Source organism: Mesitornis unicolor, unplaced genomic scaffold, assembly GCF_000695765.1.
Source record: "Mesitornis unicolor isolate BGI_N332 unplaced genomic scaffold, ASM69576v1 scaffold34850, whole genome shotgun sequence".
Lineage (NCBI taxonomy): Eukaryota > Metazoa > Chordata > Aves > Mesitornithiformes > Mesitornithidae > Mesitornis > Mesitornis unicolor.
This window is the reverse complement of record NW_010159743.1, coordinates 40,816-56,024: the sequence shown is the minus strand read 5'-3', so window position 1 is coordinate 56,024 and position 15,209 is coordinate 40,816. Positions and strand designations below refer to the sequence as shown.

At 43.6% G+C, this 15,209-nt stretch overlaps 1 protein-coding gene across 1 annotated transcript in view; it reads right to left on the bottom strand.

The window, feature by feature from the left end:
• Positions 1 to 705: 705 nt before the first annotated feature.
• NEB (nebulin) overlaps positions 706 to 15,209 on the bottom strand; it is a gene marked incomplete at its 5' end in the record, with an annotated part of 55,314 nt that continues 40,810 nt past the window's right edge. Inside the window, 19 exons of the mRNA XM_010187669.1 lie at positions 706 to 879; positions 1,570 to 1,679; positions 1,929 to 2,078; positions 2,715 to 2,807; positions 3,222 to 3,405; positions 3,566 to 3,673; positions 4,452 to 4,544; positions 4,821 to 4,913; positions 5,198 to 5,290; positions 6,524 to 6,616; positions 7,101 to 7,193; positions 7,663 to 7,755; positions 8,384 to 8,476; positions 9,233 to 9,325; positions 10,477 to 10,569; positions 11,062 to 11,154; positions 12,314 to 12,406; positions 12,870 to 12,962; positions 13,953 to 14,045. Coding sequence (XP_010185971.1) covers positions 706 to 879; positions 1,570 to 1,679; positions 1,929 to 2,078; positions 2,715 to 2,807; positions 3,222 to 3,405; positions 3,566 to 3,673; positions 4,452 to 4,544; positions 4,821 to 4,913; positions 5,198 to 5,290; positions 6,524 to 6,616; positions 7,101 to 7,193; positions 7,663 to 7,755; positions 8,384 to 8,476; positions 9,233 to 9,325; positions 10,477 to 10,569; positions 11,062 to 11,154; positions 12,314 to 12,406; positions 12,870 to 12,962; positions 13,953 to 14,045 — 2,028 coding nt within the window. The remainder of the gene's footprint in view (positions 880 to 1,569; positions 1,680 to 1,928; positions 2,079 to 2,714; positions 2,808 to 3,221; positions 3,406 to 3,565; positions 3,674 to 4,451; positions 4,545 to 4,820; positions 4,914 to 5,197; positions 5,291 to 6,523; positions 6,617 to 7,100; positions 7,194 to 7,662; positions 7,756 to 8,383; positions 8,477 to 9,232; positions 9,326 to 10,476; positions 10,570 to 11,061; positions 11,155 to 12,313; positions 12,407 to 12,869; positions 12,963 to 13,952; positions 14,046 to 15,209) is intronic.

Sequence of the window (15,209 nt, the reverse complement as noted above, 5' to 3'; positions counted from 1 at the left end):
GCCTCTATCGCCTCCTGCTTTCTTTCCCTGTCTGACAACACCAGTTTGGGGTGAGCCGATTCCTGCTCCTCAGCCTGAGTGAACACATCCAACTACCGCAGAAACTTCAGCTTTATTTAGTCTCTAATTTACAAGGAGTAACAGCTTTTGACCCCAGAACAGTTGCATGAAAAACACGTGCAGAAGAGCTCAGCAAGCAGGAGAGGCTTTTTGGGTTGGGCTGCCCCCAGCTAAATGGTTTGAGATTACACTTAAACATTGCTTATATGGAAAAGTGAATACGTTCAAACATTTTAGAGTAGCCTAGAAAAATACTCTCTTTATGGGAGAATGAAGAGCGTAAGACTGGGTAGTCTTAGGCTGAAGTACTCGTGTAGGATTTGAGATGCTGAACTGGATTGCAGTTCCAGCATAGTTAAAGAAATGTGAAATATCTGTTGGTTTTTTGACACTGGAAGAAATAAACCCTCAGGAGATTGCCTAGTACTGTGCTTACAGGTGGTTGAGAGGCTGTTTCAGGAGTTTTAACTCTGCAGTTACTTTTTTTAATTCTTTTTTTCCACATCCTGGTTCACAAGGCACCATCAGCACAGCAGACAAGAAGGCACTTGGGGAAGAAGCGTTACAAAGACTCATTGTAAGGCTTACAGGCTGAAGTGCCAGCGTGTCTGGCCGTGCAGATGGGCTTTATGGCCATCTTTTGGGTCAGACGGCTTCCACGTAGTTGGCCGGCAGCATCCCGGTCTTGCCGGTCCTCTGGACAGTGCCGTACATCCACCCTTCGTCTATGGCTTGCACGTTGACGATGGTGTCCCCGTCCTTGAAGGAAACCTCATCAGCGTCAGCAGCCATGTAGTCGTACATGGCCCGGTAGGTTTTCTGTTCGGTTTAAGAAAGGGGAAGGCAAAAAGAGACACATTTATACCCATGCTGTCAGCACTGCCGTGGGTGAGGAGCAAAATGTAAGAGCAGGCAAAGGGCAGGTTCTGTTTTGACTCCTTTAGTGCACTAACAGCAGCAGTGATGGCAGGACCTGCCTGCTCTTCTAAATCTGGTTCAGATCACAAAATGTCCCTTCTCAATAAGGACCTAGTGTGGAAGTTCAGGTTTTTGTCAGACTCCTAAGTTCATTTTCAGGTAGAAGCAGCCTCCTTGCTTCTGAGAGGGCCAAGGTTGGAGCCTGTGTGTGTTTAGCACCGCTGAAGCTGCACACAACCTTTTCAGAGGGTACTTGAGCAGTACCAGCTCCAGGTCCCCCCAGCCTTAACTCTAAGGTGTTGCCTCCCAGGAGATCTTGTGAGGAGGTGACACCATCCCCATTGCCATACAGCTCCACTAGGGCTAGATCCCTGGAGCAGGTTCATTTTACACTTCCAAGAGCAGATTTCCCCCTTCAGTGAACAACTTCACCTGATTTTGTAGGTGTTTCTGATTCACTCCTGGGTTAATGTCACCTGAAGCAGGAGGGGGACCACCCCATCAGCTACTGGGGCCCACCAGACATGCACAGCCACACATACAGCATGTGTGGGGTGCTGTGTCTCCACACAACCAAGCAATGGTGCTTACCCCAGCGGTAGATGGGTGAGAAGGAACCGATGACACCGTTGTTTGCTGGGTGACGACTGACGATGACCGCTGTTGTGGGAGCTCTATGGTCTTGGCATGCTTGTAGCCCACTGCGAAAGGAAAACATGTTGTTGTGTTGTTTATTGCAGACTTGGCAATAGGAATCTGAATAAAGATCTGCCTTTTACCCACTGAAATGTCGGTCTTGTCCCTAACTCGACATTTCGCAGGTGTACTCTGCTTTTTCCTGGTGCCAGGGGTTACTGACCATGAGCCTGTGCCCAGTACAGCCCTGCCAGGGGATCTGGACACCATTTGTCCTCATACGTGAATAAAGGGTGTGTGTGTTCTCCTCGTACCTGTGGCAGTTGTGGTGAAGAAGCCCCCGTTGCTGTAGTAGGACAGATGCTGATCCACTCCCTCCGAGGGTTCGGATTTTTCATCGCCGCCACTGATGCTCAAGGCGCTGGCGGAGCGGGAGTGCTCCCGGCTGCGGCGCTGGGCTTGCACTGCAGGGAGAAACAGTGGGAACCAGTTCACCTTGTGCTGAGGAGATGCACACGTGAAAATACATCTGTACAACTACATAGGTTACGTTGTGATACACACTGTGCTGAAGTTCTATCTAATCAAAAAGGGGTGGTTGTCAGCTCCCTGCTATCTTTAATATGCAGAATTTTCTTTCTTTCTCAAAGCTCCCTTGGTTTAGTGCTGCTACTTCCAAATTTTTGTTCTAGTTATCCCATGCTTTCCTTCATCAGCTGCCACAGATCTGAGCAATGGCTTCTATTATTGAGGATCTCTCTTCTCAAGCAAGCAGCAGGAAAAGTGTTGTGTATATATATATAAAAAAAAAGTAACTGAGTAACAGTATTTTTAGAATTAATTGAAAAGTAAGCAACTGTCTCACACTTTCTGTGGATCACATGAACAATCATCCTGTTTTAGATTATTAATACATAATGGTAAGGAAGATTAACAACATATTTTTAAAGGAACATGTTAAACACCCAGCTACATTTGGGTGTTCTTGCACAGGTAGAGCACTAACTCCTCTGATTATCCCCAAGCTGTCAGTTTTGCTCATGGGATTTGCCCAAGTTGAAACCCCATTTTGCACAAAGATGAGAGGCTGTGGCACAAACCAGAGATCATGTGCAAGCTTCTGGACTGGATGTTGTCCTCTGCTGGGTCGTAGTCAAAGACCGAGCCCGGATTTGTGCGCCACACACGAAGGCCTGCAAGAGAAATGGCATTTTCTGAGCTGAAGCTCAGGAAACTCAGAGCTTGAGCAGCAAATTTCTGTCCTGAAGAGCAGTAGAAGGGCAAGCAGTATTTCATAAACTTGTGTTTCTCAAAGCTAGAGCACAAATGAGGCTCTTTAAAGATAAATTTAAGTATTTAGTATGCACAGAGATTAAGTTAAACATACAAGTAAAAAATGTTAATCAAGCATTACATTATAAAGTTGGGCAGAATGTTTAGGCATTTGCGTTTGTTTTACAGCTGCTGTAAGAGTATTTTCAAAATGGACTTTGATAACACCACCTCCATGTAATGATAAATTGGAGCTTGGCAAAAGAGCTGCTCCAGGTCAGCCCGTGCTGTGTGCAAATGAAGCACCCCAGGTGGTGTAACCCGGCCCTGCCCACCCGTCAGGTTCTCCTGGTCCTGGTCCACGCGTTTCCGCTCCATCTCCACCACGCGCCGCTGGATGCCGCGGTAGCTGATGTCGCTGAAGTCCTGCATGTTCTTCTTCACCCGCTCGGTAATGGGGTCGGTAACCACGGGTGTGAAAGTCCCTTTGCTTTTCTCAAAGTCTTCGTGGTATTTCACCTGCAATGTCAAATGAAATGTTTGTTGCCTCTAGCATTGAAGAATTTGGGAAACCAAACTCACAGCGGCCTTGAGCTGCCACCCCCAGAGTGTCTCAGCAAAATGTTCCTATTTAAATCCCTTCCCAGGTTAAAAACACACCATCTAGCAATGCTCTTACCGTAGAGATGTGTCTCTGGGTCTCCCGTACGCGGCGCATTTCAGGTGTATCCAGCACGTAGGCGGCTTTGCCCTGTACTTGTTTTCGGAAGCTGTCCGAATAGAGAACCTGCCAGGCGAGAGGAAAATGTGAGGACAGGACACAAACCCACTGCTGCGTCGTGGGGAATGAGCTGAGCTGCCACAGCCTGGCACAGGAGGAAACAAAGCCAACGAAATGCAGCAGCTGGTGAACAGCTGTTAACATTTCTTTCATAACAATGAAACAGCTCTGCACTGGATCCTAAACATCCCTTTTCTTAAATAGAAGCTCCTTATTTCTTTTAGCCCTGTAACACAGGGAGAGGTTACGCAGTGAATATTCTAGGTAATGTTGTCACACATTTGACATGCACCTCGCTGACTGCAGTGGAGTTCTGTGTGAAACACATCCCGATTCACCCTGTATTTAATACTGAAATTAGTATCATTTGTGCTGGGTTTGTAGGCTTTCTTTGCATCGTGCTCCTGTGAACATCTGTTTGCAGAGGGTGTAGTACTGGAGTTACCAAGCTGTGACATTTGTTTTATACACAAACCTGTGCTACAGCAGGGTTTACCTCTGGAGTGACAGGGGAGCAAGACGGGCCTGGAGGTTGCTATCTCCAGATTTCTCGTGTTTTTATACAGGCCGTCAGAAATCTAATAGAAAATATACTTTTACTTGAGGAATGATCACTGTACACCTCACACACTATAAGACCAGTAAAACCAGAAGGTATTTGCAAGAGACTTGAAGGCAACATTATTCAAACTGTTAACGTCTGCACTGTTAGTTGAGTACGGGTTTCAGGGGTCGAGATGTCACTTTTTGACGTATTTTCACTTACTGGCTGAACAGAACGTACCGAGCTGATGTTTTCCTGGTTGCGTTTGGCTCTCTCCATCTCCGGAGTCATCGGGGTCGGGGTTCCCTTTGCCAGGTTTTCCTTGTACAAAACCTGCGGGGTACAAAAGCGCCCACAGCTCAGCCTGGGATGGCTCGGCTCGCTCTGTAAATGCTGTTATTGGTTAAGCAAACTCATCACGGCACGGGAGAAAAGATCTTGGGGAAATAAAGCAGCTACAGAAGTTATTATTTGCTGGAGCAAAAGGTAACAAAAATCAAAGGGAAAAAAAATAGGCAAAACTGAGAAAATAAGGCTGAATTAGACGCGGAGGTTTTGTTCAGAATGGTTATTTTTAATATCAGGTGGTGGTTTGTCCTCTTTCAGTACCGAGCTGATGTGTTCTTGGCTGCGTTTGACTCTCTCCATCTCGGGAGTGACCGGGGTGGGAGTTGCCTTCCCTAAGCCTTCTCTGTACACAACCTACAGACCACAGATAACTCAGAGTCACACACGTACACATCAAAACCTGCCGTGTTACCGCGTTTAGAGCAAACACCATCCATTAGGAACGGGGGAAAATAAGGAAAAATGGTATTAAAAAGTTAATATTGACCAAAAAAAAAGTATATTTTAATTATTACAGTTTTAAGTGATGACTTTCTAAGTTGAAAGGGGAAAAAATTAGAGGGTTAACTACAACCAGGCAGATGTAAGTGATTCAAAAGGGGCTCTGCCCCAGCCCCTTCACTTCCTGCAGACAATACCGAGCTAATGTGTTCTTGATTGCGTTTGACCCTCTCCATCTCGGGAGTGAGCGGGGTGGGGGTTGCTCGCCCCAGGTTCTCTTTGTACAACACCTGTGGGATACAGAAGATGTACCTGGTACCTTCAAACCCCCCAAAATCCACAGGACTTGAATACAAAGCATCACTTTGTGTTATCACATGTCAGAAAAGTCACGGCTGGTTATGATAACGCAGCACTGCACAAAAGCCAAGGAGGGAAGGGTAAGGAAATGAGCTGTGAAAGAAAAGCTGGTTATTTTTCTGGTTAACGACGGGCTCTATCCAGTGACAACTCCTACCATGGAGAAGTGGCCTGTGGCCCTAGAGAACTGTTTCTGCAATGTTTTAGCTGTTTTCACAGAATCGCTCGGTTGGAAAAGCCCTCTGAGATCATCACGTCCAACCGCTCCTGTCTACCCCCTAAACCATATCCTTAAGTACCTCATCTACCCGCTCTTTAAACACATCCAGGGATGGTGACTCCACCACCTCCCTGGGCAGCCTGTGCCAGCTTCTGACGACCCTCTCAGTAAAGAACTTCCTCCTTATCTCTGACCTGAACCTCCCTTGGCACAGCTTGGTGCCGTTTCCCCTTGTTCTATCCCCCCTCACCTGGGAGCAGAGCCCAGCACCCACCTCTCCACAACCTCCCTTGAGGCAGTTGTAGGTGGTGCTGAGGTCTCCCCTCAGCCTTCTCTTCTCCAGGCTAAACAAGCCCAGTTCCCTCAGCCGCTCCTCATCAGGCTTGTTCTCCAGAGCCCTCACCATCCTTGTGGCTCTTTTATCTCTATCTGTAGCAATTTATGACTTTTCTGGGAGGGAGGAGGGAGTTTTGTGGCCACCCTGACATTGGGCAGCCAAATAAAGACGGGTATCGAGGATGGGAGTCCCTGCACCGCTACCCCTGTGCATCCCCCAGGCCATGAGGCCACCCAGAAGCCAGCCCTGGTACAGACACCTCCATCCAGCTGGGCTTCTTCCTTGTTTGTCACAATAAGCCTGGAAAGCCAATGAAAGCTTAAACACTAAGCACAGAGAAACCCAAATATCTTCCCCAAAGGACGCTAAGCTCTTGATATTGCCTGGATAGAGCCCACAGGTTCACAAACTGCTGTAGAAAAGGCCTGCATTTCTGGATCAGACTGTTAACACTAAAGTCATTTGTTGTTTAGAAGAGGAGCGATTAATTTGCAGAAACAAATAGATGGATTTTTTAAAATTCAAATCAACTCTCGGGTCGTTAGGATGTTACTTGATTAAGATGTAAGCACAAAGGAAAAATAAGAAAGATCTATTTGAAGGTACCGAGCTAATGATTTCTTGATTGCGTTTGACTCTCTCCATCTCTGGAGTGATTGGTGTTGGGGTCACTTTGCCCACATTTTCTTTGTATAAAACCTACAGGATACAAGGGAGTATCCAAACGTTATTAAAAAGGCATCAAAAAACCAAACCAAAACAAGAACCAAACCAAAAAACCATACAAAACAGAGTCAAGACACTTAGCAAGGGTTAGACTGGGGGCACAGTGCTGGTCCCCCCCCAAAACAAACCAATGGAAGCTTTGCTATTAAATGTACAAGGATGCAGAAATGGCCCCTGCGTGGGATCAGCTCTGCACAAAACCACGCTTGTCGTAAGAAAGGGTTAAAAAATAGAGAAAACCAATGCCCATCCCAAAAATCAACCCCAGATGTAGTAAAATCCTGCTTCAAACAGCGTTAAGTAGAAGATCCTGCGTTTGTTTGCCAGCACAGAAGGGAGGAGGTTTGTGGCCGTTGATTTTATAAGGTTAGAAAGCTGATTCTTGATTGCTGAGCTGCTGCGGTTACGTTCAACACATCACTCCCATCTTTAGGAAGGAGTTTCCTGTTCAAAATACCGAGCTAATGATTTCTTGATTGCGTTTGACTCTCTCCATCTCGGGAGTGACCGGGGTTGGGGTCGCCTGCCCTATGTTTTCCTTATACAACACCTATGAGACATAAGAAAGGAGCCAAAGAAAGCCACAATAAATCAACAGCAAACGTAAAGCCTAAGGCATTTTTCCCTTGTATTTCTTTTCTCAGGTATTAGATATTAAAGAAGCTACTTAGCAATGTTCTACCAGAGGAGCAGGGTTTGCCATACTGGCTTTTTAAATACAGGATCACTCAGAATAAATCTTGTAAGTGCTACAAAAGTACCACGTTGAGGGGCTGAGGATGTTAAGAATATGGAATTTATGTGTGTTTTTAAAAGAAGGATGTCAGCACTGCAGAGAAAATGAGTGGAGTTTGTTAAGAGTTTTTAGGATTAGGGCATTAAAATCACTCATTTAAAAAATAAAAAAAGCCCCAAAGAAACCTGCAACCAGTGTTACAACAGCCATTTATCCAAACTGTTAAAATGTCCTTTCAAGCAGTGTTATGGGGAACTCTCTAGTTTTTCCCTTAGCGAAGTACCGAGCTACAGATCTCCTGGTTGCGTTTGACCCTCTCCATCTCGGGAGTGACGGGAGTGGGGGTCCCAGTCCCCACGCTCTCTTTGTACAACACCTGCGCAGCAACGAGAAGCATCCAAAAGACATCATCACAACTCAGTAGGAACAGCTCCATCTGTCACCAAGTCAAATATTTGAGGCTGCCGGGTCTCAACCTGTCCTAAACGTGCCCTAAAAACCTCCCCTGGAAGCGGTGAGGACCAGGATTGCAGCCGTGAGGGGCTGAAGGCAAAGGGGTCTCTGGTTTTAATGTTGCAGGTGGGACAAAGCCAAGACAGAAACCTCTTACACCAAATGTTTTCATGGTGGGGGGGGAGCTTTTAGGCCACTGCGGGAAGTTGGACCCTCCCTCTTCTACGATAACAGCATTAAAATAGGAAACTAAGGTTAAAAAAAAGAAGAAAAAAACAGCAAAAAACCCCCAAAACCACACATAAAAAGAAAAGGAAGTTGGAACAGGGAGAAAAAATGGTTAAAAATATTTAGGATTATGTCAATAATTACATATATGAAGGTATACGTAGGTCAGTAACATTGGAAAATACAATAGAGTGAAGAAGAAAGGATGTTTGTACAAGTTGATTACGTGGCAGTAAGGAGAGGAATCATTCATTATTAATAATGGTTAAACAGTTGTGTTTAAGTGGAGTTAAAGGGAATATTTCTTTTCCTCCACAAAATACCGAGCTAATGTGTTCCTGGTTGCGTTTGACCCTCTCAACCTCAGGAGTGACGGGGATGGGGGTTCCTGTCCCCAGCTCCTCTTTGTACAACACCTGTGGGGGGACACGGCCGTGTTAAAGGAGGAAAGACCAGTGAGCTCGCTGAGAAATCAGCCCAAAGGGGCTTCAACGTCGCTCCGAGCCAGAGCTTGGAATAAGAGAGAAACATTAAAGTATTCCTCAAGATGATACAGTTAAACACGGATATTTCTAGCAGGAAGCTGGGATAACTTCTCTGTCTCTTCTCAGCGGCCATACAGAAAATCTGGCGGTGCAGCAGCAGCCTGTGAAAGATCTCCTAAGGGCAGAAAATATCAACTACAACATGAAAGGAATGGAGAAACCAGCTCCGTTTCATGTAGCCATCCCACCAACATCACAGCAGGTTACACGGGTGTGAGTTAGAGCACGGTCACAGCCACAGAGCGGTGTCAGGGGCTGAAGAGTTTAGTTTGTACATATAGGGTAAGTAAAAGCAGGGAAAAAAACCCCCAAATCATCACACAACAAATACAAGGATTGTTGTGACTAAGAAAAGGAAAATGGGGTGGTTTTTAAGAGGGAAAAAAAAATCAAAAGACTCAAAAAAAGGTGGAATTAAAACTATTATTAAGTTGTAACAACAAAAAAGAGGAACAAGAATGATGTAAGTGGCAATTAGGGATTAAAAAAGTCTCAAAGGGACCAGGATATTACTTCTTTGTGTAAGTTGATTACAAGGAAACAAGAAATTTTCTCTTTTTTTTTGAGTGTTAAAAGTGTTTAAAACAGATCAAAAGGAAATTTTCTGCTTTTCAAATGCAAAAATACCGAGCTAAAGTGTTCTTGGTTGCGTTTGACTCTTTCGATCTCGGGAGTGACGGGGATGGGGGTTCCTGTCCCCAGCTCCTCCTTGTACAACACCTGTGGGGGACACGGCTGCATTAACAGAGGGAAAGGGAACGAGCAAACAGCAGCAACGCTCGGCAGGACCTGAGGGAACCTTTTCTGAGATGGCCTGAGGGAACACAGGGACTTTAAAAAGCCGTAACAATAAAACCTAGTTGAAACCCCTGGAGATAGAGTTTAACACAACACTGCTATAACTCCTACCAGACCTTCTCAAGGTGGACACTGGTAACTGGAGAGTATGTACAAGATTAAAGCCTTAAATAAGTTATAATGAGGTGCATTATTGTCTTTGCAGCAGCAATTAAACTTTCTCCTGATTGCACTAGAGTCATTAGGGCCAGGTCCTAATGCCCTTCCTCAAAGTGTTTCTGTGCACACACCTCAAGGCACAGCCATCCCTTCCCTGAGTGAAGCATCCCATACTGGCCAGAGCTCACCATCAAACAATCCAGGTGCTTATCACACAAAGGGTAATAATAAATAGTCATAATAAAGGTGCATGTGCGTAAATGGTACCTGACAAATTTGAGTTACTGGTGCTCTCCTACCTCAGGTGGCATTTTCCTCACCCCAGAAGCACCCCAATGGTACCGGGTTTTTGACCCTGCAAACCTGTGCATCCAACCCATGGAGAGCAGCGCACACCAGCGAGAGATTTGGGCCACTGCCTCTGTGCAACAATACGAAACCCTTCCTAAAGGAAACAGGCATCAAATACAATGCGGGAGGAATAAATAATTCCATTTCCTTTCCTTTACCCCTTCCATAAACACCACAGCAGGTTACACCACGTCAGAGCACTCACACTGAGCTCGTGTCCACAGGTTTGTGTCAGGCAATAAACAGTTTAGGTTTTATACATGGAAAAAACAACCACCAAGGATGGAAGTGATTAACAAAAAGGAGATATTAAAGAAGAAAAAACACGCTCAGTGTCAAAAGGAAGATGGGAAAAGGGAACCCAAAAGTTATCATTAGTAAGGTGATAAAATCAAAACAAAATAGGTAACAATTACGGAGGAAAAATATGTCAGAACGTGGGGCACGGGATATTTTTTTGGTGTAAATCGATTACAGGGAAATACAGAAGTATGTTTTGGTGTTAAAATTGTTTTTAAATAGATTAAAAGGGAAATTGCTGCTTTTCAAAGTACAACAAATACCGAGCTAAAGTGTTCTTGGTTGCGTTTGACTCTTTCGATCTCGGGAGTGACGGGGATGGGGGTTCCTGTCCCCAGCTCCTCCTTGTACAACACCTACGCGGTAACACGGGGTGTGAAAACGGTTAAGAACAACAGAAATACCGCATCTGATGGAGGCAATACATTAACTTTTACGCCCACTAAATCGACATGAAAGCAGGAAAAATTGGGAAGCAGAAAACAGTCAGCAGTTGTGATGAATTCAGAGGAAGAAATGCTGCATCCTAATGGTTAGAGATGCTTCAACACAACAACAAAGCATTAGGGGAATGGAATTAAGCAAATAACAATAAAAAAATCTAGTGGTTTTTTTCAAAATACAAAATACCTTAATCTTCACCAAGAAAAGCTTTAAAAATCAAAGGACATGAAGCGTTAAGTGTTATGATTATTAAAAAAAAGTACATAAAATAGGGCTAACGACGACTCAAATTCTCAATAGCAGAAAGGGGATGTTTCTATGTTTGTAAGTTCATTAGAGTAGAAAATTTACAAATGTTAAACAGTTATGGGGATTTTTTTTCTTCTTAAATTACAACAAAATACCGAGCTAAAGTGTTCTTGATTGCGCTTGACCCTCTCCATCTCAGGAGTGACGGGCACCGGGGTCCCAATCCCCAGCCCCTCTTTGTACAACACCTGGGTGGCAACAGGGAGGTATTAAAAAGGTAATAAGGAAAGGAAATGAGGAAATAAATTAAAAAAAAAATAAGGAAAGGAAAGAGGAGGATGGGGAGGAGAGAGAGAAAAGACAAGGAATTTAATGCAGTGAAACTGGCAAGTGTGAAAACCAGAGTTTCATCAGCCTTGCTCAAAGGCTCGCAAAATAAAAAATCAATTAAAATTATCATATGACTGTGAGGATCGTTGGCATCTTGTGTTTTGTGTAAAGCTTGTGCCAAGTTACCTGAAAACTCTCTGCATTACGTCTTTCTACTCAAAAGAGTTTCTTTACACCAACAAAACCTATTGAACGAGCAGCTTGGCCTCTAGGATTTCTAAGCGTGCTCACGGCATAAGAGAGAGCTGTGATGGCCTCAGGGACAATCAAATGTAGCAAAAAGTTTAACAGACAACTTTGGTTTCCCTGAAGTGCCCCATTCATCTCAAGTCAGGACTGAATTTCACATTGGCCATGTCTGGATTGGGTCAGAAGGAGTCACAATTAGACCTAAGCTGCTCTAATTAAAACAGAAACATAGAGCAAAATCACGGCATAACGGTCATTGGACTGGGAGGTGTCCAGAAACAATCTGGATAGAAATGCATTACTGCAGGAATTTTTCGTAATATAGGCAATTTTTGTCAATTTTTTCATCTTGCAGTCGTATGGGGATGCCCCCCAGGCTTTCTCACAAAGACCTGTAGGATATAAGAAAGCATCCAACACAGCAACAAATGGGGAAAGAGACAACACACGGCAGTTGCATGAGATCACTTTGCTACAGAAGTGTTAAAAGTTCAGTTTTCTCTTGCAGTGCTACCAGTCTGAAGCCTGTTAAAGGATCTACTTGGTTATTGAGGAGGAGAGCAACGCCACTCAGCCTATTGCTGTTTCACCAGGAGGAAAAATAAGGCACTGCTTAACTGCTTCAAGTTAAAGTCTCACAGCTGGAGCAATTTAATGACAAAGGAGTCTGAGTGAACAATTCAAATGTAAGGACACTGGCAGGGTTTTAGTGACTTGATTAAGGGTTGCTCAAAGTTCAACAGGGAACTGAGAGAAGAATTTAATATGGAGGAGTTAAAGGGGTTTGACTGCATTTGAAATGGCAGGGTTTGTTTTAATTAGCAGTACCGAGCTAATGTGTTCTTGATTGCGTTTGACTCTCTCCATCTCTGGAGTGACAGGGGTTGGCGTGCCGGTCCCTAAGCCCTCTTTGTACAACACCTGTGAGGTACAAGAAAGTTTCCACAAGAAAAGCACTCAACACAGGCAAAATCATCAAATCTGACTATTTTGTGGGTTACATTTAGAGTTAGGATGACTTTTTAATTAATTTCACACTTGGTCTAGCAGCAAAGAGTAAGGAAGGGGCTGGTGGCTGATTATTCTGTAAATAAACTGCAAATACCAGAAGATAACGGGTTAAGATAAAACAAACATGGGGAGAAACACCACGTTAATGTCACAGCTTACTTCCAGCTTTGGATCTTAAAAGAAATGCACGTAAAGTTGTAAATCACCAAAAAAAGTTAAAGCACAAAAAGGTGGAATACAAATGAGTTAAAAAAATTGCCAGGGAAAAGACAGGAGCAGGGTGAGGTTCTACACCATTGAAGAAAAAAACAGATTATACGTTAGGATGTTATGCAAAAATAAATGGTTATATATAGAGAGATATTTTAAATACCGAGCTAATGTGTTCTTGATTGCGTTTGACTCTCTCTATTTCGGGAGTGACAGGGGTTGGGATCCCTGTCCCTACGTCCTCTTTGTACAACACCTGCAGAACACAACACCCAGCAAGGTGAGAAGATCATTTCCCTTCCACAACCACAACCACAGCACATCAGGACAGATATTTACCGGGTTTATAGGTAAACAGAACCTGGGATTATATGGAAATAGGTGCACAATTCATCTTACTCAGTGTGCAAAGTACAGGCACCAGCTCCAAGTACCATGTTGAGGTGCCTGAACACATTGAAGTCAAGAGAAAACTACACTGAGGAGGGCAAAAATGTAAATATTCTGCTTTTCATCTTAGTTTAGGCAATGCAATGGTATTTCTTTTCAGACAGCAAACATTTCTGGAGGGTTTTTTTATGGCGCTAAACAGGTGAACCTTTTATGGGCAGGTTTAATATGAAAATACGTAGTCGTGGGCTCCATTTCAATTTAATCCCTTTGTTCAGAACACCACTATTTTAGTTTGTTTAAATCTCCAGTAAGAAAAACAATTGAGTTTTAGCTCTCGTATTATTAGATTTAAATTAACCTCTAATTGTTGGATTTTTAAAATTGCATTTTTCATGCCTGGGTTGGTCTAAAACCTAATAATGTGCAAATACATTTCAAATGCCCTACTGGTTCTTCTTGCAAATAGTAAAATACTGGCATCAAAAAGAGGGAACAAAAAAATTTCACTGCTTGATGTCACTGAAATAATGAAAAAAATACAAAAAATAAAGTGCTCAAAGCAAGAGAAAACCAAATATGTACAAGAAAAAATGAAGAATAATTGTCCAGCAAACACCTGAGGTACCAATAGCCACAAGTCTGCATCCTGCCTCAATTCTGCATGCAGAGATCAAAGCAATGCAACGACCACTGCAATGCACACTGCAAAATTCACATATTTGAACTGCTGAATGTAGGGATTTAAGAGACTTGTTCTCTTTTCAGCAAAAAGTACCCAGCAACACCATCAAAGTTTGGAGGTTGAGCTTCTGGAGCAGGAGCATACAGGTAAGCAGAAAATATCGGTCATTACCGAGCTGATGTGCTTCTGGGTCTCCTTGACACGCTTCACTTCTGGGAGATCAGGGATGGGAGTTCCTTTGCCAATGCTCTCCTTGTACTTGATCTACAGAGATGCAGACATCAGAGTAACAAAATAGTAAAAGGACTTACATTAAAGCTCAGCTGATGCAGTAAGTGTAAAAAGTTACATGAACAAAGAAACGCGGGTCCTTTACACTTAACAAACTCATTCAAATCTCAGGTACTAAATGTATTTCGACAGAAGGAACCTTCTATTAAGAGTTGTCTGATGGCCACCTCTGCCACGCTCCTACAGATCACTTCAACAATAACTCAGCTCAGGGTAAAGCAGCAGAGTTTTGTTTCAGCCAGAATTTTTCCATTGATGCTTAAAATTTGGGTACCTAACATCTCCCAGGAGCTTAAGTTCAGCAAAAACAAACTCCCCGATTTATAACAGCTGAACCATTTCAAGGTTTCTTGCACTGAGTACTAAAAAACTGTGATATGAAAATGTAAAATCATTTCTAAAAAAGCTCATGGAGACTGACAATGTAGATGTCATTGGCTGTAACATGAGCAGAGAGCTGCTGTTAAGCTTCCTACCACTTCACACTGGCAGAAGGGCACTTTACCTCTTGATGAGATGTCCCTGCGAATGGCACTTTACTGAAAGGCTTTTCTAATAACAGGTGTAAAAACCACTGAACCTGATACCATTTGGTCTTTCTACCAATGGAAGAATTTTGGATTTGTAAAAATCTGCCATATTCAAGAAAGGTGAGAGCCGTCACACAACACGTCGACAATGACAGCGCTATTTGCATTTCGACTTTAGCATAACAATAAAAACAGAGTAGCATTTCACAAGAACATATTTAACACAGTATGCATGAAACAAATTGGCTGAAACGTTGATATCTTTTATACTAAAAGAATGTTAAAAAAAGCAAGAAAAATATTTACAAATCTCAAAAGAAAAGTAATACATACAATGATTCCCATTTTAGAGTGTTACGATATTGTAAATAACATACAGGATTTACAAGACATGCTTTAGTGAGGCTTCTGGCACTGTTTGTCCTGGCATCCTCACTGATGAGCTAATGAAGCACGGGTTAGGTAAGGGCATGGTGAGCGACTGAGGGGCCAGAGAGCTTTGATCAGTGGCCCAAGGGCCAGTTGGAGGCAAGTGACCGATCACTGGTGTACCTGGGGGTCACATCTGGGTCAGTACTGGTTATTGTCCTCACTGGTGACCTGATCC